At 46.4% G+C, this 26,039-nt stretch overlaps 1 protein-coding gene across 1 annotated transcript; it reads right to left on the reverse strand.

The window, feature by feature from the left end:
• Positions 1-10,187: 10,187 nt before the first annotated feature.
• On the reverse strand, positions 10,188-25,637 carry LOC113126169 (carcinoembryonic antigen-related cell adhesion molecule 5). The gene is made up of 10 exons (XM_026300043.1): positions 25,497-25,637; positions 24,965-25,294; positions 23,676-23,839; positions 23,419-23,545; positions 21,880-22,158; positions 20,400-20,681; positions 19,876-20,130; positions 19,077-19,194; positions 12,438-12,477; positions 10,188-11,618 (listed from the first exon to the last, which is right to left on the reverse strand). The coding sequence occupies exons 1-9, from the start codon at positions 25,543-25,545 to the stop codon at positions 12,459-12,461; spliced, it is 1,623 nt and encodes a 540-aa protein (XP_026155828.1). The 5' UTR covers positions 25,546-25,637; the 3' UTR covers positions 10,188-11,618; positions 12,438-12,458.
• Between the last annotated feature and the right edge of the window lie 402 nt (positions 25,638-26,039).

Raw genomic sequence — 26,039 nt, forward strand, 5'->3', positions numbered from 1 at the left:
GCGGATGGACACTGTCAGAGGGTCAGTGAACTTTAACCTTTGGCCCGGCTAAATCAGCCCCAACCTGCCAATCAGCAGGGGTGGGGGGGGACCATTCTGACCCATTTGCAGGGTCTTTCATTAAATCAACATCACTGGCTCAAACTAGTAACGCTTCCAGGGGATGGACAGATTAAACCACCTGGATAAACAAACAGGAAGTGGCTGCCAAATGGACGCCACCCGGGGGCTCATTTGTTGTGCCCACATGCAGTCCTCCACCTCTTGCCTCGATACGCTCAGTCCGGACCCAGAGACGGACTCTGGTGTTTTACTGTTTGAACACTGAGGCAGGTGTTTGTACAGACGGAGACACACACAGTAGCAGCTGTACAGTTTTCATGGTCAATCATTCGGGCGTCCGTGTAGCTCTCAAATCGCCGTTTGTGTTTAAACAGACTCCTGCTGACCGGTGCTGTGATCCACAAAGCAGAAAAACAGACCCACCAAGACTCCAGTGTACGAAGCTGTGCTGGGGTAGTTCTCACTTCACGCGTCACGTCCAATTCACCAAATAAAGGGAGGTGCACAATGAGGCGTCCTGAGGTATAAGACTAATGGACGGGAAGAGGCCGGACTGGACGTTTCCTCGTGAAGTTTGTTATTTTCATGTACAAAGGTTGAAGTGTTGACACCAGCCAGCCAATCAGAAGTGTCCATGGTTATGGCTTAAACCATTTAGCTCCTCTTGAAGGGATATTTCAACATTTTGTGAAAACCAGTCTCTCACTTTCCATCAATTAGACCTTCAGATGGAGCTGAGCCGGCCTCATGACGTGGTTAGCCTAGCTTAGCGTAAAGATGGGTCCTAGATAATAGGAACCCTGGCAGGCTCAGCTCAGACCTGAGACCAGACAAAGAATGACAGCACAAAAGTCCCCTAAAACCACAAACTGCCATTTTTACTTTACTCTTCCCTGATTGGACAATATCTAAACTGAAGCACTTTAGAAATGTTGAGCGTTATGCTAAGCTATGCTAGGCTAACCACTTCCTGGCGTGGCATCCATCTAATCCCCCAGCAACAAAGAAAACAGGCAGATTTTACAAAATGTTGAACTGTTCTATTAAGGGTTGGACCGTCTAAACCGTACACTGCCGCCACGAGCCGCCAAAGAACAAGGAAGTATCTACTTTACTTTTCAAAGTAAAAGTCCTAAGAATCCTGCAGAACAGTGTTGACAAAAGTCCAGCTGTGCTGAGTGGAAGTTCTAGTCTAGTTCTGTCTGCAGGCCCAAAAGCCCCTTGTTCTAACTGGGCTTACCCCATATCCAGTCCACCCTGGCCAAAGTCCGGGTCCATGTGGAAATACTCCAACTGAACAGCTGAGTGGTCAGGTTTGAGAAGTCTGAGCTAAAACTGTCCCGGACCCGGACTGTAAGAGGCTTTCTGAACATTAGGGGCAGTTCTGACTGGCTGGGGTCTTTTGTTTTTTGTTTCTGCAAGAGAAGGGGGGATGGTTTTTATTTTCTCATAGCAGATTCATATTTTATTTCAGCCTTTTTGCAGTATTTCTTCTCTGATATCCTACTTTTTTCTCTTGTGACGTGTGAAATGGTGGCTGCTGTACCAATTTAAAACAGGAGTTCCCCCCTTTTTAAGGAGGCTGCAGCAAAATATTTGCTATGGACCAGTAACGGGTGCTGCATCTATAATGTGGATCTCTAATGTGAAGACAATACAAATATAGTACAAGACGTTCAGTCTGCTTGGTGAGGAAGAGGTGAGCGCTGAGAGCCACAGCAGCCAAAGTTCTGCTTCGACTTCAGTCCAGAAACATGAGACAGAACGATGCAGATGTGGTCAGGGTTTCCCTGTGGTTCTGGTGCATGAGGTGACGGTTGAGGAACAAAGGGGTCACCTCTTCCGGCTCCTCAGGGGTCCACACTGTATGAACAGCAGCTGTTACTGATTTGATCCTCTCACTGTCTTTCTTGCTGCAACTTGCTGGTTTTGTCTGTTTCTTCATTTTATTCCCATTTGGCGTCACAGGTGTAACTACCTGCTTTGCACTGAACCTGCTGAGTCCTGTTGGTTTTGCAGTAGCATTAACTCACTGTCTTCAGTGTAAACTGCAGCTAATTACAACCCCCCTGGTGGGTTAACAAGAACCAGTCCGTGGCCGGGGGTTGGGAACCTCTGGTTTAAAGTGAAGGGCACCAATCACAAGTTTGTTTGTTTTGGTTTGTTTGTGTTTTCACGGTGAATCGAGCCTCAGCAGTTTCCACACTGTTGTTTCAGTTTCAGACTGTGGTGTTGGTTTTTCAGAGGTGCAGCCATGACATTCATTTCAGGTGAGTATTAAAGTGCAGGTGGGAAGTGTTCTCAATCCGTGGAGCTCACACACACACACACACACACACACACAGGTAAACAAGCTGGAAAAAATGTGATTGTAATCTCCTTCCTGTCCAGCCTGAGTGTTGTTTATTCTTTTATTTCGTCTCTTTCCTGGTGAAGTCTTTACAGGACCAGGCTGCTGATTTTGTGTGTTTCTGTTATTTTCCACAAATCCCATCCATCTCCAGACGTCACTGTGAGAAGCTGCAGTGGAACCAGAGCCTGTAAACAGTGACGGCTGTTCTCAGAGTCTGAACCAGGTTCTGGATTCACACACATTACGCTGAGGACACCACATTGATTGGTGCTGTCAGTCTCTGGATGGGATCTGGACTCAGTAACACACACACTGAATCAGCGGCTTTAAGTTTTTTAAATTGATGTCCTGATAATTCAGTCACCACACTGGGATGTCAGGGGTCAAAGGTCACCTGTCAGCTGCAGGTGTCACCTGATCCACGTCATAGGTGCTGATCGCTGCTCTCAGCTCCACGTGTAGCTGCTTTGCAGTCGCTGCAAACCAGAAGGAGCCACATTAAAGTCAACTCTTTCATTTTGACCCAGAGGTTTTCTTAGAGAGCAGCGTCGGGACTTTCTTTATGTCTGATTCATGTTTCAAAGCTATTTCTGAAAATGACAAACTCACACAGGAATGTTGGTGTGACGTCAGTGTGTGTGTGTGTGTGTGTGACAGAGAGAAGTGAATCCTGCTGCGTCGTATTGTCAGCTGGTGTTTTCCTGCCTCCCTCAGATTTGTACCAGCAGCTGATCCGTACCACAGATGATATTATTCTGATGATTCTGTTGTTATTATTATTGATATTGACGTGCGGGGTGACTGTAGGACACCGGCCCCCTGATGTTCAGTATATAGACACACATTTGGAATAAAAAAAGAAAAACAGTCGATGTACCAAAAACTGCTGTTGCTGAGGTTTTTCTTTCTTCCTTTTTTTATTTATTTCCCAGATAGTTTGTAGATTGTTCTTCACTCACAAACCAGCGTCTGTCTTGGTGTTTTCTTTGTGCTGGTTCACTGAGCTGCTCGTCATGCAGGAGGTGACCGCGGCCCGCAGCCAGCAGAGGGCGCTGCAGGCCAGACACAGAACTGAGGTTTCTCCATGTCAACAGACAGACACAAAGTAAAACGATATCACACATGACCTGCTGCTTTTAAACACTGCATATTAAATCTGTTCCTGCGGGGAAACTCTCACATTACTCACGTTTCATTTCATACATCAAGTCCAGCCACAGGCTCTGACTTGGCTGATTGGATTCACGTCTCAAATACAAAAGCTAATCCTGAGAATAACTTAGGAGTCATTGTTTTCTCTCGACTCTCTGACTGAGAACAGACAGTTTCTCATCTGCACATGAAGTGATGTGTTCAGGGACGAAGCGTTTCTGTAAGAGATAAACGTGTCAGCAGAGTCTTTATCTAATCCTGAGTCTCCAGTGAAGGCTGGAATAACCAAAATAATGTCTCAACAAGTGAAGAACGAAAAATTGGATTTCTAAAAACAAAAGCATGTGTGGGCATATAATATTTGGGGAAAACAGCAGGGATGAATGTGTCCATGTTTTCTTTCAGCTGTAAATCGTGAAGCTGGCTGAGCATCTGATGGTAAAAAAGCAGCAATGAAAGGAAACACAATTTTGTATAATTAGCTTCACAAAGACACAATGAGCTGTTTGATTGGATCACATTAGTCAGTGGGCGTACTCAGTCTGCAAATGCTGCTCTGCTCTCCGGCACGTTCACCTGCTCAAATGCTGCTTTCCACTTCTCTGCTTCCAGGTGTGCGACACAGGAAGTCCGAGGACCGCGGCCCCCGGATGACGTGATGGTCAGTAATTCTTGTGTGAATGTCAGAGCTCTGTGAAAAGAGGTGATAGAACCACAAAGACCCAAAAAAAGACAAAGCAGACACAAGATATCAACAACCACAATGAGCAAGTGTAAAAGATGCAAACACCTGAAGACACATCCTCATGTGCCCAGTTTGTGCTGGATAAAGCAGCAGTCTGGACTCAGTGTCTGTCAGTGTGTCTCAGTGTTTTCACAGGGCAAACAGATCCAGTCAGTCCAGTCCTCCAGCCTGTGTGTCTTTATGTGTGTGTTAATAACGTGTATGTAAATAAGAGACTGATGCAAATGCTCAGTGGCTCCTCTCTGTCTCAGTTTAAACAGAGCGAAGCTACAGAGACGACACAGTCAGTGCCGACCTGAGGCCCAGAATCAGGGGTTTGCAGGGTTCGAGTCCGTCAGTGAGCCTGAGAAGGAAATATCAGAAGGCATAATGAGAAGATATGTGGTCAATATCTGCAGGTGTTTCCAGCTGTTTTGATTAGTGCTCAGGAGGGAGGGGGTGGAGCCAGCAGACTGCAGGAAGACTGGCAGAGGCGGATCCTTTCCTGCCATAACAGCAGGACCATCCCAACACATTTTATTATACACACTTGTGACGCTTTTGCCTTCTCGGTTCTGTTGTTGATCTAGTGCCAAAGTTCAGTGTAACTGCAGGAAAAGGTCTTTCCTGGGGGGAGGCAGATTTTAGACTTAAAGACAGTGTATTCAACAGGTCCTCCGTTCTCAGGGCCACTCTTGTGGGGTGTGAGGAAACAAGGTTGACATTAGGTTTATTTCATACATCAGGGACACATGCAAACATTAGCAAAGCAGGGACTTTGGCCCGGGGTGGACCAGGGACAGACCAGACCTGAACTGTTTCAGCCCTGAAAGTCATCTCAGCTTTTAAAACTGTCACATGAATTTCATTATACGTGGAAATTAGTTTAAAAAAAAATAAAACATTACTGGATGCATGCCTTCACTGACCACCAGGGGGCCGAGGACCACTGGTTGAAACCCTCTTAGTTAAGAGGTTACAGCGTCAGAGGGTAAACCTTTACTTTCAGAGAGAAACTTAAAAATCAACTCAGAAAGAACCAAAGCCTCAGTGAGGAAAACTGGTCTGTTCCTGTTGATTCCTTCAGATGCATGTGCACGTTTGGCTGAATCTCGTGCACGTTTGGCTGAATCTCGTGCACGTTTGGAATATAGACACACACACACACACACACACACACACACACACAGAGCTGAACCTGATTGTCTGATTTCTTGGCCTTTGTTTGCAGAGGATGGAAACGTTTATCTGAAGAGTTTTCTCCTGAACTTTCCAAGCTGTGGTTAAAACTAAATCTAGTCTCGGTTTAATGAAGCAGTGAATAATAACAAACATTCAAACCATCAGATTCCCGAGGACACGTCCCGGCCCTGAGAGAGGACGTGTGTCCGGTTCGGAGGGTACTGTTTCCTCTGTGTGTCCCCGCCCCCATAAAGCGTTGACCACAGGTGAAACCATCGATATGTGCGAAGCTGCTCGAGTGATCCTGCTGTTGCTGTTCACTCCCGTCAGCCGCAGGATGTCATGTCCGGACAGACTGTTCAGTCTCACACACCGAGGAGATTAAACACATTCCTGGGATTTTTGATTTCTCTGCTTTTTTATTTACTGATTACACATTGGGTTTGTTGAAACCTGCAGAGGCTCACGCCAACTTTTCTGGAAATCCCAAAGCTTCCGAAGATAAACGCTTCCCTGGAAAAATGACAACACGCACAATGTTCCAAACGCAGTTAGTGCTTCTGACTTTTCTGTGGAAACTTGTGTTCCAGGGTGAAGGATGCTACCTGAGCCAACGGTGAAAACCCCGTCCAGCTAAACGACACAGGAGTGCAAGATTAAAGTTCGCCAAAGGGGATGAAGAGGATGATGCATGTTGGCAGCATCTGTGATCGGATGGAACCAGGATAAATGATTCTGGATCCGATGGGAAGATTCACACACAGGGACTGTGTGGATTGTCACAGAACCACAAACCGAAAGTCACAGACAGGAGTCACAGACACTAGTGATCCCAGCTCGCTGTGGGCGGGGCTGTGCAGCTGCAGACAGCTGTCCGTCACTGAAAGCTGCTGTCTGATGAATCATGTTTTCCCAGTGTGTGTTTCTCATTTACCTGAGGAAGAAACGCTGGAAAAACAAGTCAGATCCCCCCTTAGCTCTTATCAGTGTGTGTGTGTGTGTCATTTTTATCCACATGCTCTGTTTTGTCCTCTGTGAGCTTCCGTTCCTGTTAAACAGAAAGAAAAAATGTGCTTTTGTTTTTTAGCTGTGAGTTATGATTGTGGCATTCCACACAACAAGGCTGTTATTACTCGACCTTGTAATCACACACTCACACACACACACACACACACACACACACACACACACTCACACTCACACTCACACAGGCAGTGTGTGACCTGCTGGTACAGGCCCACAGGCTGCTCATCCACACTGTGATGTAGATGCTGTTTAACCAGCTTCATTCAAACTGTGACTGTAGCAGCAGCTTCACCACAGACGAGCAAACATCCTGTTTACAATCATCTGTCAAAGGGGCAGCCGAACAGTCGCTTTGACGGATGATTGATTGATTGATTGATTGATTGGCTGATTTATTAGACAGATAAATGTGTCTTTGTCTTTCATATTTGCCTGTCTTACTGTCAATTAAAATAAAACTTGATTTACTGCAGTTTGTACTTTGTGTTAGGTCCAGTCTATCAAGCAACCACAGGGCAGTACAGGTATGTACCCTGGTACTTTGGGCTGAGGGTCTAAACCTCTTTGAGTTGCTTTTGTGCATGAAAACCTTTTTCTGAAAATCCTGTCGACATCCAGCATCGTTGGACTTTTAGCATCAGCCCCATATTTAAGATAAGATCACCTCTATTCACTTTATTATTGCTGTTTAGCCTGAGATCATCACCAAAGATAAAACCTTCCAGAGTCGGACCTGACGATACCAACACACACTCACGCGCACGCACGCACACACACACACACGCGCACACACACACACACAGCCTCCCATGTTGTTTTAGTGCAGCACGAATGTCAGTGTGAGTCCAGGCTGACACACATTCCTGACTAAAAGCTGCAGGCGTGTTCAGTCCTGTCTGCACTACCTGGTTTACAACACACACTCATACAAGCTCTGTGTGTGTGTGTGTGTGTGTCTGCAGAAAAACGCTCCTGATTGGACGAGCAGGATTCTCACTGTGTCCTCATTGGTCCATGCTACTGACTTTTGAACTTGAACACAACGTGCTGTGGTAAAGTTTCCTTCTGCAAAAAGCTCAGAGCAGTTTGTTGTTTTCATGATTAAAAAAAGCAATGTTAGAAAACATCTGGCTCCTTCACAGAAAACTCAAAAGGAAAAACCTTCTTAATGGTGGATGTTAACTACATCTCCCATGGTGCATTTTGGCCAGAAACATCCAATCATAGAGCAGGTGACAAAAGAATAAAATATTTTTGAGTGAGACTCGTGGGTATTGTAGTATTTTGAGCCCAGACATGATGTAAAGGGGGACGGAGTCGGCCCCAACCAGAGCTGAACTTCAGCCTGATGGAAAAACGTCTGCTGTCTCGTTGACTCTGCAGAGAAATGTCAGACGTCAGGAAAAAGATCCAGTTAATCCGCAGATTTGCTCATTCGCCTGTCGGAGAGATTCGTCAAGCAGGTCGAGGGTCTGGTTTCAGCAAGGTGTTGGTGCATGTGTGGATTTTTGGGTTTCAGTTCAGTTGACGTGTGTTGCCAAAGCAGAGTAATCGCCTTAAAAAAAGACAATGTGGGTTTTTAAATAACACAGTAATTTATAGGGTAAATCTCCTCCAGGCTCTACCACAGGCCCAGAATCTTCTTTCAGGGCTCGGCCTCAAGAGCACAAACCCAGAGATGAGTCTGGGTTCAGACCTCTGAGAGCAAACATTGTGACATGAGCTGTCTTCATCAGGCTGACGACAGGATATAAAACAACACAGGAACGAAGTTGCTTAAACTTTATCTGTGAATCTTCCCACAATTGCACCATGTTGGTGAAAAGGTGCTGCTGTAAGTGGCAGAAAGTAAGTAGACCAGACTCCGCAGCCTTCAACACCCGAGTCATTTAAAGAAGCCAGGTCATGTTTCATGGTTGGTCACTGAGGACCAAGTGAGTTCAGGAAGGGAACAGTCACTTGCAGCAGTTTATGTCAAAAAGCATTTCCCTGAAATTCAGGTAGACCAACAAAGTCTGTGCCGCTGCAGTGCAGGAGCAGAACATCTGCAGAGGGAACTACCCTGATTTGTTATCGGCCAAGCAAAAGGCTGCACAGGAAGAGGTTTATCAGCCCCGGGATTATTCTCCGAGAGTTTTAGAGAATATTGTTGTAACACGAGGACATCTTGTCGCAAATAACCAAAACTAACAAAACTGAATCCGAACTGAAATGAGACTAAATGAACCAGTAAGATCCTGTGACCTTAGTGGTTGTAATCAGACCCCTGTCACACATCAGAGGACTCACGTAAACAGAAGAGGTCACAGGTCCAGTGTCTTCGATCAGTCGACCGAGAGACTAAACCAGATAAAATCTGCTTTATTTTCTGTCTCTTTCCAAACCCGACCTGTGGCGGCTGTAAGGTGAGAAGATAAACGCCGCAGCTCAGACAAAGAAAAGCTTTTCAGGGTGTTAAGTTACTGCAGCAACTAATGTTTCAGCTACGCTCATGGCCTCATCTTGTTCGTCCAGATGTTTGTCTTGTTGCAGGTGATTCAAAGTGTGTGAGGAGCTGAGGCGTGGCAGGCGAGGACAGACGCAAACCCCTCAGGCTGTGGATCACCGTGCACACAGTTGGCCAACAGGTTCTCTCCTTCCTGATTGGACGGTTTGAAGTTGCACACACTCCGATTGGTTAATGTCCTCTTCAAACAGAAGTGTCAGTCTTACATTAAACAGAGCAACAGACACAGCAACAGACACTTTTGTGACTTTACAAGGCTGCAGAACTGTGACGTTCACTTAGATGACATTTATTTTATGTTGTAAAATTTGTACAGGATTTTTTTTAGGAGGTTAGACAGTTTCTGTAAACATTATTAAAACAAAACATTGGAAAATAGCAAATCATGGTTAAGAACTCAAACCCCACAAATAATCCAAAAAGCGTTTACAGTGTAGACCATAAAACTGTGTTATTTACAGTGAGGGCACGTTCTCTTTCAGGCTGCTTGTGTCATATTTGTTAACACATTCACGCATCTTGTTTAGGACAACAAATATATCTACATGTTGTTATTTATACATTCTGTGTTGCGTGTTGTCCCAGACTGGAGGCAGAAATATGTTGAAAACCATTGTGGTGTTTTTTAAAGACTTCGGTTTGTGCGTTTCACGGATAAAACACACAAGCTGAAAAAAACGTTAAAAAGCGAATGAACTTTTGAATGTGTGATCTGCAGACCAGCTATGATCTTCAGCTCCAGTTATGAAGGTTTTTAGCTAACACAATAAATACTTTTCTCACTGGAGATCAGTGCATGTTGACGTCTGACATCGCACACAAACAAACAAACAAACAAACAAACGAATCACGCACCAGCTCGAAGGATAAATCCGCTGAACGATAAGATGTTTGACTGCTTGTCTGACCCGAAGCACCAACTGTTCCCTCCAAAACTCCCCAAAAAAAAATCACTGCCCACACCTTCCCGCCATTTTTATGTTTTTTTCCTTTCATTTTCTTTCTTCTTCAGCGCCGCCTCGCAGACCCGTCCCTGCGTGTCGACTCTTGTCTGTGCCGCCTTAAACATTTACCTCCTGCTCCCATTTCCAGGATGATTTAAAGAGAGAGGACTGGAAAGAAGTGCTGGGGGCGTAGAGAGAGAAAAGCTGGGAAAAGCTACGACGACACTGCTGCTGTAACACTTTTCATCTGGACTCTTTACTGTGTGAAAATAAACTTGCTGACAACAGGATTTATTTACATTTATTTATCCCAGTTAGCAAACTAAACATTTTACTGTTCTCCTTTCTGATTGGCTGGCAGGGGCTGCTGGGTAAAACACAAATCATGACTTTATTCCCTCAGAATTCAGATCTGGTTGTGATCTTGATGTGATCACTACAACAATGGGACGAGTCTATTTTTTTTTTTTTAAACAGACAATTAATTTCCGACTGCAAAAAACGCCAAACAAACACTTAAACCTCTCGTCTGGTCTTCATTCTAACGTCTTCAACCCCGTGCAGGTGTGTTGACACTGCAGCAGGTGACACAGAGGTAGAAAAGGTCTTACGAATACGTCTGTGGTTTCTGGTTGATGATGCAGCTTATGGAGAACATGATTTAAACACGATACAGCCTCTTTTAACTTAAATGTCAAAATCTGATCTTGCTTGGTGTTATTGATTATATGTTATTGATTATATGGTGACGCTGCCACAACCTGGTTGCTGTTCAAACTGAGCATAAAGGTAATTGCGGTTTGGTTTGGGTCGGTGAGTGAAGCTGAGTAAGACAGAAAGAGTAAGATGGGAATGCAGATAAAACTTTGCAGTAACTTCAGTTCAAAGTCAGAACAGGCGTGTTTCAGCAGGTGGACTCAACAGGTGTGTTAAAACTTCCTCTAATCAGCACCAAGACAAGGGAGGGGTTTCAGATCAACTGGTCCTCCACTAACACTGTCGAGCACAAAGAAGCATCAGAAACTTTACCTTTAACCCAAACTCCACCCACCTGGCACGGACAGTGAGATAAATCAAACCACTAACACTTTTCCAGATGTTTTAACCCAGAACATCAATGTGTGTGTGATCACCCAGTTGTGGCAGTAGTTTTTCTATGTGTGTGTGTGTGTGTGTGTGTGTGTGTGTGTGTGTGTGTGTGTGTGTGTGTGTGTGTGTGTGCGTGTGTGTGTGTGTGTGTCCTCCTCAGGTTTCCAGCAGGATAAAGAGAGTCACTCATCGTAACCATCAGTCCATCAGCTTCGGTCCAGGACACGTCCACACGGTTTCCTGTGAGCCAGACGGAAGGCGACGGGTGATGTCTGTTAACACCAGGCGGAGGAAAAGAAGAAGGGGACGATCCAGTGATGCTGGACCAGTTAGTTTTGTAGGTGAAGGTGAAAAAACAGAAAAGAACAACAGGGACGATTCCAGCTAATTATCCAAACTCTGATCGGATCCATCGCTCTGGTTAGTTTCCTCAACAGCCAGAGAAAGAGAGAGGGATGATGGGAAAACTGGTTTGACGAGGGCTTCACAGGAAACCAGCTGGATCCAACTGGATACTTCTCCCAGCTGCACAGAAGGATGATGGGAAACAAAATGGTGAGATGTTTGGGCCGGCGTCTCCTATAGAAAAGAGAGAAGAAGGTGAGAGCAGGGACATGAAAAGGGACTGGTGTTCTCTGCACCCCCCTAACGGACTAAATGCTCACCCTCCAGTCCCATTCATACTGTATAGGTGTCTGCTACAGAGATACTGGTCTGTCTTAAACATTTTTAAGGAATGTGTTTCTTCTCTGGATTCAGTTTCTGATTTGGGACTCGTTTGTCATCTGGTGTCGGCGCATCAAAGAAAAAGCCTCCAGTGTCCCAGTAAACAGCTGCTCTTCAAACCAGCAGTCAACACTTCAGTGGGGGCCTTTGTGTCCTGAGCCAGCGGCGACAGCCTGACGGACACACGGCAAACAGCTTCAGTATCAGCTCCCTCGGGGGCAGGAAGACCAGGTAAGGAACCACACAGCTCCTCCTGATTGGCTGCCAGGCGTCTGTGTTTGAAACTCCAGGTAAAGCTGCAGCAGGTTCATACAGCTGTTCGACCACATCTGTGTCTGTAGCTGTGAATTATCTGTTTTTATCGCTGGCCAATCACTTTACCAGCCACCGTTCACGACCACAGCATCATTCAATTCATCCTCCAAAACAGACTCATCAGTAAATTCTGAATATTCTGGACTAAGATCAATATTGTCTTATAAGTCCTCATCTGGAGGGTTGATTGATCTGTATGTTATCGGAATGATTAGTTATCGTATTAAAAACTGACTGTGATGATGCTCATGTCTGAATATCCGTGTGAGGTGGATGTTAACTGGGCTGCATGTGAGCTTTACGTTTTACTTTGCTCCCAACAAACAGATGTGCAGCTGAGCAGCGAGTCCGACTTACCAGCAGGGTGCAGGGCCAGCTCTAGTACGGCGACTCGATCCTGGACACAAACACAGAGACAACAGCGATTAGCAGCAGGACGGTACAGGACGATCAGAGCTGGCACCATCTGTGACACCAGCCACAGTGTTCAGATCAAATCTCAGCAGTAGGACTGAGATAAACTGGGCGCAGATAAAGACGAGAGCCGGTGTTTGTGTTTCCCTGACACACTTTCAGGATGAGGAAACCTCATCTCACACACACACACACACTCCTGTTGACACAGCCTCAGCATTCAATCCACTGCACACCGTCTGTTTGGAGCCTAAACCACAGAACAAGAAGGTGAACCCTCCATAACCCTGAAGAAGAAAAGCTGCAGAGTGAAGCGTCCACAGAGAGCTGCTGCTGTGGCTTCAAACAATCAGAAAAGATTAAAATCTTTAACTTTTCTTCAGGTCTTTAAAGAGCCCCAGGTTCCCTGCACGTGGTTTTTACCCACAACTTACCCAGACAGCCTGTTTTATTCAACCACAACACTGTTTGACTGTTCAGTGTGTAAAATGTGTAAAAACGCACTAATGTCATTGTTGCCTGAAGGCAAAGTGAAGATGTTTTACTAACAGAAAACTAACGAGTGATAGAACCAGCCAGCATGTGACGCCTTACACCTCTTCCTGTATGCAGCTGCTTAGTATTACACACTGACACACACACGACTCCCTGATTAAACTAAACGTACGACCCCTCGGCCACATTTCCACCGACTCTTCATGAACTCATCGACGTGATGCCAGAGAAGCACCGAGGGAGTCGGGGTGTGAACAGGCAAACATACCTGTGTGCTGAGTCACAGGAACAGTGACTTGGGTTTTTATTGCTGGTAAAAGCAGCAGCAGCAGAGGAAAGGCCAGCCAAAGAAAAACCAGCCTGGGGACCAACAACCAGCCCACGTCAGGAGAAGGTCGGACACAGTTCGGATCAGAAATCAATTTGGATCTCACCAAACCATTAGTCACCACAAGCGTCTAATCATAACGGACCAGGAAAACCAGTTTTATTGCTTTTAAATCCAACCCCGTCTTTCTAAAATTCCCTCTTTTATTAGAGGATTTAAAGTCCAGTCACTTTCTTTTATTTCTGGCCCTGCATCACGTCAACCCGTTTATTGTTTCTCTTCCGTTCATACTGCAGGAAGAACTTTATCTTTCAACAGAGGAACTTGTGACGGTCATGCTTTGGTGCAGAATATCTCTGTTGGAAATAAAGTGAGATAACAGCAAAAGAAGCAGCTACTGTGGCTCGGTCAAAGAGAAGTAAACTGTGATCGAAGGTAACAGAGAAACTGGAGAGAGATAATGAAGAGGAGAAGACGAGTGCAGACATGACAGTGACATTCCTGCCATTCTCTGAAACCTCACCCTCGAAAAAACAGCCTCCACGTTAGGAAACCGTTCTCAGCTACAGCAGCAAACAGTCAGTCAGACACCAGCTTCTGAACACAGTGGAGCAATTAGCAGCTAAAGAGCCAGAGGTGGTGGAGACCAAACCCAGAGCTCAAACTGAGGGTGGACGCAGACACTGTTCCACATGGATCAGAAGCTTGATGTGGAAATAAAAGGTGATAAAATTTCAGGCACTTTTGTGTTGCGAAATAAAAAATAGGTTATTGCAGTTTCAGAAGTTCTCACGTCAGAAACTCCAAAACATTTTAATGTCTGAACCTAAATCCTGCAGAGGAGACGTGCTGCCTTTTATATATCTGCAGTACCGTGGGTCACAGCTATTTGTTTCTGCTGATGCATTGCTGGGACTAATAATTCTGGGCAGAAGATGTGGAGCCACCAAAAATAAAGAGAAAAATCCTCATAATTCAACTTGTAATTATGACTGAGGGGTGTGATGAGAACGGGTTTTCCCAGCTGACAGCTTGTTTTTCTGGATGCACCACGAAGAGGACCCGAGTTTCTGACCACGGAGAGGTCTGAATGACTGGTTTTCATTAAATTAAAAGTGTCTGTTTGACCAAACTGTGGTTTTTCACACCAACACTGAACAGGCCTCTGCAGAGTTCATTCAGGAAAGTTCAGAGCAGCCACAGGACGAGCACATTAGGCAAATTACAGGGTGAAGCCAGACTCATTTTCTCTTCAGACCCATCACATCAAATCCACGTTGTGATTAATGTACGAATGCAGGCACTCGCAGTAATGTGAGCCACAGAGGAGACGAGAATCCGACCAGAGTCTGTTCGAGCTGCATGATTCCCCTCCAGCTGCAAACATCTGCAGGGTCACGCGGTCGAGCAGTTTCTGTGCCGACGCTGAACGAAACCACTGTGAACACGCAGGATCCTTGGTAGTGAATGTACCTGTGGCTGTGCTGTACTCAACATGCTCACGCTAAACCGACGCCAACACACGTGAGGCCGAAGCCATGGAGACCAGTTTCCATGGCAACAGGACAGAAACTGGTGAGGACTTCGATAATGATTGAGTTTTGTCATTCAAATCTGGATTAGTATATGGACGCAGGCAGCCACACACACACAAACACACACACACAAAAACCACCCCCACCCGCCGCTGAGGAGGAGGAGGAAGCGTCTTCCTGGCTGTGACTGACAGCACGGAGGGAAGGAATGTAGTCAGGCTGTTTCCAAAATACCACACACACAAACACACACACACACACACACACACACACACACACACACACACAGACACACTTAATCCTGGGTGACACAGCTATGTACAGAAAAGGATGTGTGTTTGCGTGTGTGTCTGTGTGTGTGTGTGTAGACTAGAAGCAGAACTGAAGACGATGGTTTTTGCTGTATCCTCTTTGGTTTTCTCCACTTCCTGTCCTGAGTTTCATGGTTTTGTATGACGCTGAGAAGCTGAAAGATTCTGTTCAGTCTTAAAACTAAAACCTTGAATCTAATCCGTCTGACGCGTCTGACTAGGCTCCTCGTCGCTGCGCACACACCTGATGTTTGTCCGTCAGTCTTTGGCTAAATCAACTGAACCAAACAGCCAAAGTCAGTCTGCAGCAGCCGAGAGCTGATGCTTTAGTTTTTTTCAGTGTTGTGTCACAGTAGATGAATCTTGTAACCGCACAGCAGCCGAAACAAGATCAAATTAAACGGTGACATGATTTTCACGCTCCTCTCCGACGTGGAGCAGGACACGCAGGAGGTTTTTCTTTTCCTGCAAACATCCTGTCTGCACCTGCAGAGCCTGCTCATTCCTCTTCAGCTTCAACTATCACTGGACCTGATCTTTATTTTGACTTCTCATCATGTACCTGTGTTGCTGTCCCATGCTGCAGCACAACAGGTGTGTGTGTTATTGTTACCTGAAGAAAACCGGTTTTAGCTTTAGACCTTCAGGACAAGGACATTGTTGTGAAGTGAGGTCATTTTTCTTTAGCAGAAATGTTTTTCGGTGAAGCTGGAAACTTTCCAGATCATGTTTGCTCCCGGTTTGATAAGGACAGGCTTTCAGATCAACTGTGCACAGCCCAAAAACAAACAAACAAACAAACAAACAAACAGGGTATATCAGGCGGCTGTGGAGAAAACAAGATAATCTGCTTTAATCGGTGCAGTTATGAAAAATCATACACTGCGTTTTCATTGGTGGCTCAGTCCCAGACTCCTCCCCTGTACACACACCTGTGCCCTTGAGCGAGACACTGAACTCCACAGTGTGTCAGTGTGTGTGGACAAGAGTGTGTCAGTGTGTGTGGACAAAAGCATTGGCCTATTAAGTGATGCAACACCAGGCACCTGTTCTGTAGGGAGACGTTTGGAGGGAAGGTTCAGGACTTTAACGAGTCAAACTGGACTCAAACTGGACTCAAACTTGGCTCAAACTGGACTCAAACTGGACTCATTAAACATTAAACTAATAAAACCTACACAACTAGCGACTGTCGCCCACCCACTGTGGCTGCCTGTTTACTGCAGACACTCCGGCTGTAATTCAGGGACAGGTTCTTATACCTGTATGTCTGTCAGCAGCTGATGTCATCCTGTGTTTCCTGTCAACACACCTGATGGCTTTTGTTTACGCCCCCCCGCTGTCCGGATGTCTGTCAGACTGTGTGCAGATAAACAACTTAACGTCCTGCCTCTCAAGATCTTTGGCTGATGTCTTTAACCTCGTTCTGCCTCCACGTCAGCTGCACAAAAACACTGTCAGGTGACAAAATGCAACATTTAACAAATCCCACCGCTCCTTGTTCCTCTCTGTGTTCGGCTTCAAGTCTCCAGGTGTCAGAGGAGTCCAGGTCCTTCACGCAGAACTCCAACTACCACACCAACATGGAGGTGGACCACAGAACAAAGCCTTCCTGTCATCAGAGCTAACACCGTCTGACAGCGATGGGAGATAAAATAACGATGGGACACACAAGGCAATCAGTCTGAGGCCCCGGAGCCCACGAGAGGCTGTCCACACCTTGTTTACCTGACACCTGAGGGCCTCTGTGGCCCCGTGGGTGTTCTTCCTGACTGACACAGAGTGAGTCAAAGACCGAGGGGGAGGGGAAGCTCACAGACAATTTTTACTGTCCTCCACGATGCATTCAAAGACCTGCAAACCCTTTTTTTATGAGAATCACAATATCTCCTGGTGTCTCCAAAACGTTTTACAGTAAAAATGTCAGCAGCACATAAATCACATGTCCACCATCGTCCTTTGAATAACTTCATAATCTGTTTCAGAAACTTGTTTTTGCAGCAGAAACTGACCACAAGCCACAAGTGGGAACATTTAACCTTCAGTGAATTTTGATGGAATTTCAGCAGCATTTGGCTCCAGTAAGAGAAGAAAATGCAGCTCAGCGCTCACAGGGCTGCACGCTGGAGGTCCAAACACACCCCGAGCCAGCTGTGGACACGTACACGGATGTCACAGCAGGCGTGAAGTTTGGGCTACACACATACAAGCAGAAGAAAAATGAAAGTCTTGGCTTGGATCTTATCAGGAGCTTTGTGTGATGAGATTTGGGCTCGTACTGTCCGTCCTTCACCCGTTCACTAGCTTTTATCTTTGACTGCAAGAACCAGCACAGATAAAGACAAAGACAGGATCCATGCACGCAGATAACACGCCATGTTTCATCTGCAGAATAACCGGGAAGGAGGATCAGCTCAGGGAAAGAGGAAAAAGAAGGTGAAGAAGGGAAATCACTTTTAGATTTAGATTTCTGCTCTGAGACTCTGGGGCCAAAGTCAGAAGCGTCTGTGCACGTCACAGGCTGCATCTGTCACTCACTCATGTTTGCAGCTTCCTGTCGGCTCCCCGTGTGTTGAAACCAGGCAGGATGTGGTGCAGCGTTGCATCACTGCTGTGGTTTGGGAAGAATGTGGCGTTCAGGTGTGGAGAGATGTAATCTGTTGCAGCTCATCAGGCTTCGCTGCTTAACGCCACTGCAGCAGAAGCTTTTAAGTCTTATGGGGACAATGGAGCAGACTAGGTCCATCCAACATCAAGGCCAAAGATCCAGATAGTCACCAAACACACATTAAGCAGCTGCTGTGTGTATTTGTATCATATCACATCATCAGCAGATGGTCCAATTATCATGGAGTTGTGGATGATTCAAAAACCTACAAAGACGATTTGAACGTTCCCACTGGGATGTCTTTGTCAAAACCAGTTTTTAGGTGGTCTGATCAGCTAAAAGTGAGAAGGGGTTTGTCAGCGCTCACTGTTTTCAGGGCTCTTCTTAGAAAAGATGGAAACGAGAACTAGATTCTGTTTAGAGACATTTTCTACACAATGAAAAGAATTTCTGAGGTGGAGAAATTATGGTGCAAACGTGACAGTTACTGTTGCAACAGTGTGTGTGTGTGTGTGTGTGTGTGTGTGTAACAGCAGGTGTGTTGAACATGTTGAAATACAGGGAGGCGTGAGAGGAATGACGAGAATTTCCTCAGTAATGAAGCGAAGTGGGCGACATGATTCAGATACAAAGAAAATGACAAGATACTGACAAAAAAGGGTTAGGTCACACACACACACACACACACACACACACTTGTAAGCTGCACTGAAGCATGTAAAAGCAACAGAGTCCTTCCAGCTTTGACTCTGAACATGACAGTCTCATAAAGCTCATAAACAAATGGTTCTCCCAGTTTCCCAGTTTGGTGTGTGGGGATTTGACTGGTCTGCACTAAGCCCTGACCTCAACCTCACCCAGCACCTTGGGATGAACTGGTACCAGGAAACACCAGTGATGGACTTTGTTCAGCATGTGGTGGAAAGGCTTTGCGAGTTATTAATAGGCAGAGTTTGGGTTTGGCCGGAACACATCTGGCTGCATGTACAGTAGGTTTGTCATGTGGTGCACAGAGAAAAGCTGTTTCCTTAATAAGACCCGGCTCAGCTTAAGGCTCAGTTTTCTAGTTCAGAAACTTTCTGAAACAAGTAAACAAGTCGAGCCAAAACTCACTCACACAAAAACAGGGCAGGTCTACACATTAAATTAAGCCTGTGTCAGCAGATGTTTCACCTTCGCAGCTCTGACAGCTCACACTTTATACCACGCTCCACCAAAAACCACCAACACCAGCCTGTAGGGAGAACTCAGGTTAAAACCACTGATCTCAGGCGGCCCCTGAGATCCTGACTGGACAGTACTTACGGCACTTTCTGTCGGCAGTAAAAGATCACGGCGATGGCGGCAGCAATAGCAACGAGGATGGCGATGACGATTCCGGCGATGGCACCGTCCGACAGTCCTTTATCCAACGTTCCCGGTGCTAGAAAAAAAACAACAGGAACAAGAAGATTCATAAAGTTGATCTGCTGTGGGTCTCAGTTCGTCCTAACATTCTGCCATCTGTCTGTAAATCAACAAGACAGCAGCTTTTTATGTAACTGCAAAATAAATATTTAGCACAGACGCTGTGGGAACTGGAGAAACTTCACTTCGGATCAGGTCAGAAAACAGAGGAAATGAACACACGACTGATTGTAGGTGGCAGTTTGAATCAGTCACAGCCTGTGCTGAGGCCCAGAAACTGAACCTTTGTGTTAAAAAAGCAGAAACCTGCTAGTTACCACGATGCCTGTGTGGCGAATTAGTTTCACTCTTAAACCGAAGTTTTGGACACGTGAAACTCTGCTTGCTCTGCAAACACAAGCTGAGCTATTGCCCTGAACCGGTCAGGCTCCTTCTAACCTGTGAGATGATGTAAGACAAACAAGCTTTGTTATAGTCTGTTGGCAGAGCTCTGTCTTCTGCACCGACGGTTCACTGCAAACAGGACGATACATAAATATGACTTTTACTGCAAACTACTGCGTGTTAGGAGGAAGAGCCTGCAGCTGCAGCTGAGTGGCTGGTTTCTAAGAACTGAATGGGTTTGAATGGGTTTGAATGGGTGTCGGGGGAGAAGCACCTGACACAGGTGAGGTGGTCTGTGTGTGGTCTGTCTCACCTTTAACAGCCAGCTTGTGGGTGTATGTGCTGGTCTTGCCGGTGACAGCGTTGTACGCCTCACACGTGTATGTCCCAGTGTTTGTATCCGTAGCCTCGTGGATGACGTACTGAGCTGCTTTGACACCGGTCAGCGTGTCGTTAAACTTCCAGGTGAAGTTGGCGGGGGGGAAGGATGACGCCGTGCAGGTGAGCGTCACGTCTTTGTTCACCTCTACGGCCTTTTCCCCCGTCACCGTCGCAGCTTCAGGACCGACTGGACACGAAACAGGAAGACAAGAGCATGAGACGTGTCTCACGGTTTAACAGAGTCATCGTGTGTTTCATAATAACATGATATTCACACAAACAGTTTCTGTTTTAATAAAAAACATATTTTCAGCCCATTATAGACTAAACATTCACCGATTGTTTCCTCGGATTGAAAGGAATTTCTGATGAGACCTGATAATAAATGAACCATAAAACTGAGTCCCTGATGTAAAACCATAAACGGTGACGGCTCTTAGCAGAACAAACACTCACAGTTGACCACCATCTTGTAGGAGGCTTTGTCGGTGCTGACGGGGTTCTCCAGGTGGCACGTGTACTCTCCCCGGTCCTCCTTCTGCAGCGGGACGATCATCAGGGAGCTGCTGTCGGCAGAGAACACCAGGTGGGGGGGGCTGGCGGTCAGAGGTTTGCCGTCTTTCATCCATTTCCTGGACTTCACGGTGCCCGCCGTCGCCTGGCAGCTGACGTTGGCCGTGCTGTTGCCGGCGATGAGGGGGACGGTTGGACCGGTGACTGTAACACCTGAGATGACCTCTGTGGAATCATTAGGAGACGGGTCTTATTTCTCAGAAGGTGCCACATGATCCCTTCAACAACTTAACACACATGAATCATTTTATAAATCCAGGTAACAGGTGAACTCAGCGACAACACGCTGCGTAAGAAATGATTCAAAATGAACGAGATGAAAAACACCCTCAGATGAAAACAGTACCCCGAGAAAAACTCTGTTTCCCATAATGCCATCTTTTCATGTATAGTGTTGCTTGGTAGAGCTGCTCTGTGGATACAAACCAGTCAGTCTTAGACATGATGCACATTTTCTGTTAATTACAGTGAGACTGAATTAGATCATGACACCGAGATTCAAAATCCCCCCACCCAGTCCACCCGGTCCCCCACCCAGTCCCCCACCCAGTCCCTGCCATGATGCTGGTAATCACTTCACACCTTCCCACCTCTTTCATGACAACTCCTCCTCCCCCCGTCTCTTATCATCCAGAAAGAAAACACAGAAACTCTGCAGGCCATAATGTAAGACCATCCTGTCACCCAGCAGGTTTCTCACACACACACACACACACACACACACACACACACACACACACACACACACACAGGAATGTTATGCCCCCAACCTGAAAACAACATCCTCCAAAAGTGAGAAAACAATTATTCCCAGTCAGTCATTAGCAGCAGCACAGGTTGACGATGGCTCAGTGCAGCCTGTATTTACTGGAAGTGTCACAAGCAGCCGGTCTGACTAATGTTGACGGGACGTCGGGAACAAAACAGAACAAGGTTCACGCCTTTTTTTTATCTGTCAGTCTGCGTCCACTGAACTTTGGCCTCCTTCTGAAGGATGAAAATAGTTTGTTGTATCCAGCCTTTACACATTTCATCCACCAGTTTCCATCTGTTCAACACAGAGTTCAGCATGCAGGGGTCCAGGTATGGGCCCAGCCCAGAACTCTGACAGACTAGAGAGGACTTCAATGAAAACAAAGTCTGGCTGCCGGACTAGAAGTTCACCGAGCAGATTCTAAATTTGATGCATGTTTTTTTTTCCCGGACGGCTCAGATTTTGTTTTTGTTTTTCAGAAGTGACTCAGTCAGAAGCCGACAATCAAGCAGCAGCAGCAGCTTCGAGGAGCTGACGTGCGATGACTCGCGGCGTCACGCTGCACTTCCCGACTCTAACCACACAGACCGCATGTGTGTAATCACTCACCCATCACGGCGAAGGTCACGGCAGGAGAAGGGACGATGCGCTGCGTCTTGGCGTTTTGGGCCCGGCACGTGTATTGCTCCAGCTGCTTCCCTAATCCTTGAGCCTTTAACACTTTCATGGAGAGGACGGCGCCCGCGGTCTCGATCACCTGCTGGTTGTGGTACCAGGTGTAGGTGGCGGGCGGGCTGGACAGGGCTGAGCAGGACAGGCTGAAGTTGGAGTCGGACCTGATGAACTCAGGGGTGTTCGGAGGACTGACGGTGACTGTATCTGGTCCATCTGTGGAGCAACAACACAACAACTTTAAGACACTTTATGTTTGGTCTGTTCTGTCTCATCAGGCTCCTCATCAAAGCACAGCGACAGCACAGGAGCTCCAAATATGGAAATCAGAAATACTCATCTCAGACCAGATCAGGTTTAAAACAGATTTTTGTGACTAACTGGGTTTAGTCTTTTCATTTGTCAGCAGAAAACTTTTCTTTTTTCATTATGGTCTTTGTAACAAGCTCATTTCAATATTACCACCAACACAAATCTGGTGTAACATTAGTCAACTTGCAGCTGCTCCACCAACCAGCATGAAGCCTGGACTTCCTGTTATAGCGTGGGAGTATTTCATATGGTTAACAAATAAACTCCTGACATTTTAATTTACATTTCAATCTGACTGAAAAAGAAAGATGTCGTCAGAAGCAGGTTCAGTCTGATTTCACTGAGATTACTGATCCCTCCTGAGCCGAGGTGGTGAGCTTTTGATTAATTAATAACAGGGTTAACCAGAGGTCGGTGTGGAGCCGCTGCCTTTCAGATTAGTCATGGGGAAGGAGATGAAGTGCAGGCCAGTGTGTACACATTGAGGTTTTAAGCAGAGGGAGCGCCCTGCAAACACACACCACAAACTAAACTGCGAGAGTCCCACGGCCACAGGTCCGCTCACACTGATCCCTGGGTGTCTTAGGAATCTGCTTTAAAGTCTCATCAACGGTGCAGAAAAGTATGAAAGGTCAGAGCTTAATTTCCCAGGGAGTAAAGGTGTGTCTTGAGGTGTGACGGTGACTGACTCACGTCCGACTTTCTGTGTAGTCTAATGGGTGTGGAGCATTTCAAACAATGCAGGAGTAAGACTTTGAAGCAAAGACGTGACTGGAGAGAACAGTCGCGACTGTTTCATTACAGAAACCTGGTCTGGTCTGCAGCAGCTGTTTGTTTGTGCGGCTCATAAGACACTGCAGAGCAGAAATGCTGGACTCTGTAGGTTTGTAGGTCACTATTAGCATTGACACTGTAAAATGTCATATCAGGTATTGGTTTTATGTTGTTTGTCCCAATAGCAGCTACAACCATTTACCAGCTGCACTTCTGGACATCGTCAGGACCGTGACCAGAATTCTGTGCAACCAAGCTCGTCAGCAGCTGCTCAGACCCTGGTTTTAAGCTCGATGACCACACTGGTCTGCACTTCGCAGCAGACGTCTGTTACTTCTTCTCCTGTGTCCCCCAGACCAGTCACTTCCTGTGTGCAGGTGCAGTACTCACAATAGACGGTGAGGCTGAAGGGGGCGCTCTTGTCCTTCTCCACGTTATTAGAGGCGGTGCAGACTATGGGGCCAACCAGGTCTGTCCTGAAAACCCCTGTGATGGTCAGCGTGCTGGACTCTGCATCCTGCGACACAGTACAGAATAAACGTAGGACTTAACATCTGTATTCTGGTTTTTAACATCTCAGCTGAATGAAATAATTAGTGAGCGCTAAGTGTGAAACAGTAAAACCGTGAGAAGGTGAGGAAACCGACTTCTTTCAGAGTTAGTCGACTGCCGTCGGCCACGATGGGCACGGTGTTGTTGGTCCAGGTGAACTTGAGAAAGGAGCCTTTAGCGGAGCAGGTCAGAACCACGGTGCTGTTGTGTTCAATGGCCTCGGGCAGGTTGGCCTTAATGACCACGTCAGACACGGGCTCTGCAGGGAAACACAGGGGGCGTGAAGTCATGAGGAGAAACAGCTGAATGAATGAAAGCCCCAGATCTGAAGAGTGAACTACAACTCCCACATTTCAGGAGCCTCCCAGTGTTTGACATGAAAGATCAAATCCTACTACAAATGAGCAGCGTGACTAAACATGGGGGTGGAAAACCGAACGAGCTGCTTGCCCCAGGCTCGTTTCTCTTCTCTGAAACCAACATCTGAATGGAGCGATTGAAGACGCAGCAACTAGACCTGCTGGACTCGTTCTCAATAATCCTGGAGCTCAAAATCTAAATGTAGGGCCTGTTCATAGACGATTGGGCAACAGCAGTAGGTGTGTGGGAACAACGTGAAGCAGCAGCCTGACGAGACAGAGGTTTAGTTTCAGTATCTGCCCAGCGTGTGGATCCCTGTGTGGAGAAGGCTGAAGACACCGAACTGATCAGCTCTGAGCCAATTAATCAATTAGTCCATCACATGTCACTTTAGACTTTTTTTTTACAAACCACTGTTCCTAAACTAAAACAAAAACAAGTCTCTGGAACAGACACAGTCTAATGTGGTTTGACATAAACTTACTGGCATATTCAACAGACTGATGTCAACACTAACATTTACTGTTTGTGTGCTTTGCAGCTCTGGACCATGCACATAACTTTTCCCTCCGCCACAGAAAATAGTCCTCCTGCGGTTACACTGAGGTTGCTAAGCGACGTATAAAGGTCCTTAGTGGCGCAGGAATACCTGCACACTAAGGTGTGGCTTGCCCCGTAGAAATGCACCAACATGCATTGGAAAATGTAATAATTTTATATTTAATAGCTTCAATGAACCGTTTTAATCCGAAACCAACAACAAAATCATTTTTCCTGTTTCTGTAGGAACCTCCGATCAACTCGGCTCAGACTCCAATAAACTCAGTCCAATAACCACCGCAGACCCACACACCGTTAGTAAAACATGCTTTTTACTGCGGTATCAGTTCCCAGGCACATTACAAACATCAAAACATTTAACAAGAACAATTTTCAGACTCACTTTCAGATACAGATCAATTCGGCACAGATTCTCAAACAATCTCATGTGTTTATTAACTGTGTTATAAAGGGACGGACTCACTCAGGACTCGGAGCTGTATCTCTGCAGTCTGGGTGGTCCCGTCAGGTGAGATTATGCTGATCCCGTAAAGGCCGCTGTCCTCCGTCTTCACGGCCTTCAGGGTCATGGACCCGGTGGTCCGGTTCATGGACACCCTGTCCGTGTAAAGGGTGTGAACCTTCACACCTGTGGCACTCGCAGTAGCAACGTTAATCTGCTCCTTTCCGTTGTTGAAATTCCAGACTATGAAGGCGTAATCTGGTTTGTTCACCAGGGTTTGGAAAGTCACATCTTTCCCTAGAACCGCGTCCACCGGGCCCGGCGGCAGGACCCTCTGGGCCGCACAGCATCCTGAGGACAGGAGACACGGGTCAGGTTAGAGGACAGAAATGCAGCTGAGCCCGCATCACAGAGAACCAGAACCACCAGAGACCTAAAGCAGCCTCAGGTGGTTCTCTTTAAAGAACAGATTCTCCTCGGTCTTTGTGGAAAACATGTTTTAGTTTATACAAGAACCCAACACGGGCTGCACCCAGGACAGCACAGTTCTTACCAACAGAAAACAGCAGGAACAGAAGAGACTTGACAGGGAACGGATCCATCCCGGACGGTTCGAGTCTTCACAGCGGAGCCAGAGACGAGAAGTGCGGCGGTACCTGGAGCTTTTAGCGGGACACACCCAGGCAAGGTGAACCACTCCCCCCCCCCCCCCCCCCTCCCCCGCACACACACTCACACTCACACTCACACTCAGTCTGAACACACCCACACACACACACACTCACACTCTCACGGTACAACAGAATTGTGTCAGTTTATTCACAGCCCTGTAGAACGAAACAAACCTTAGTTAATCAATAATCAATAACTGAGGGTGGAGTCAGTTCGGGATTTGTTTTTGAAAAGAAACTGATCAAACACATGAATTTGAGCTGAAATGTTTTCAGAAGAAGAGAAAGGAAGAAGTTGGACCCTTTAGTTTGTAGCTGGGAATAAACGAGGCGCTGCTGCCGCTCAGTGGACGGAACCTTGACTGCAGCACCAGTGAAAACCCTGCGCTGTGAAACAGTCCTGGACTCAAAGGGTTCCTGAGATA

This window comes from Mastacembelus armatus, chromosome 11, assembly GCF_900324485.2.
Source record: "Mastacembelus armatus chromosome 11, fMasArm1.2, whole genome shotgun sequence".
NCBI lineage: Eukaryota > Metazoa > Chordata > Actinopteri > Synbranchiformes > Mastacembelidae > Mastacembelus > Mastacembelus armatus.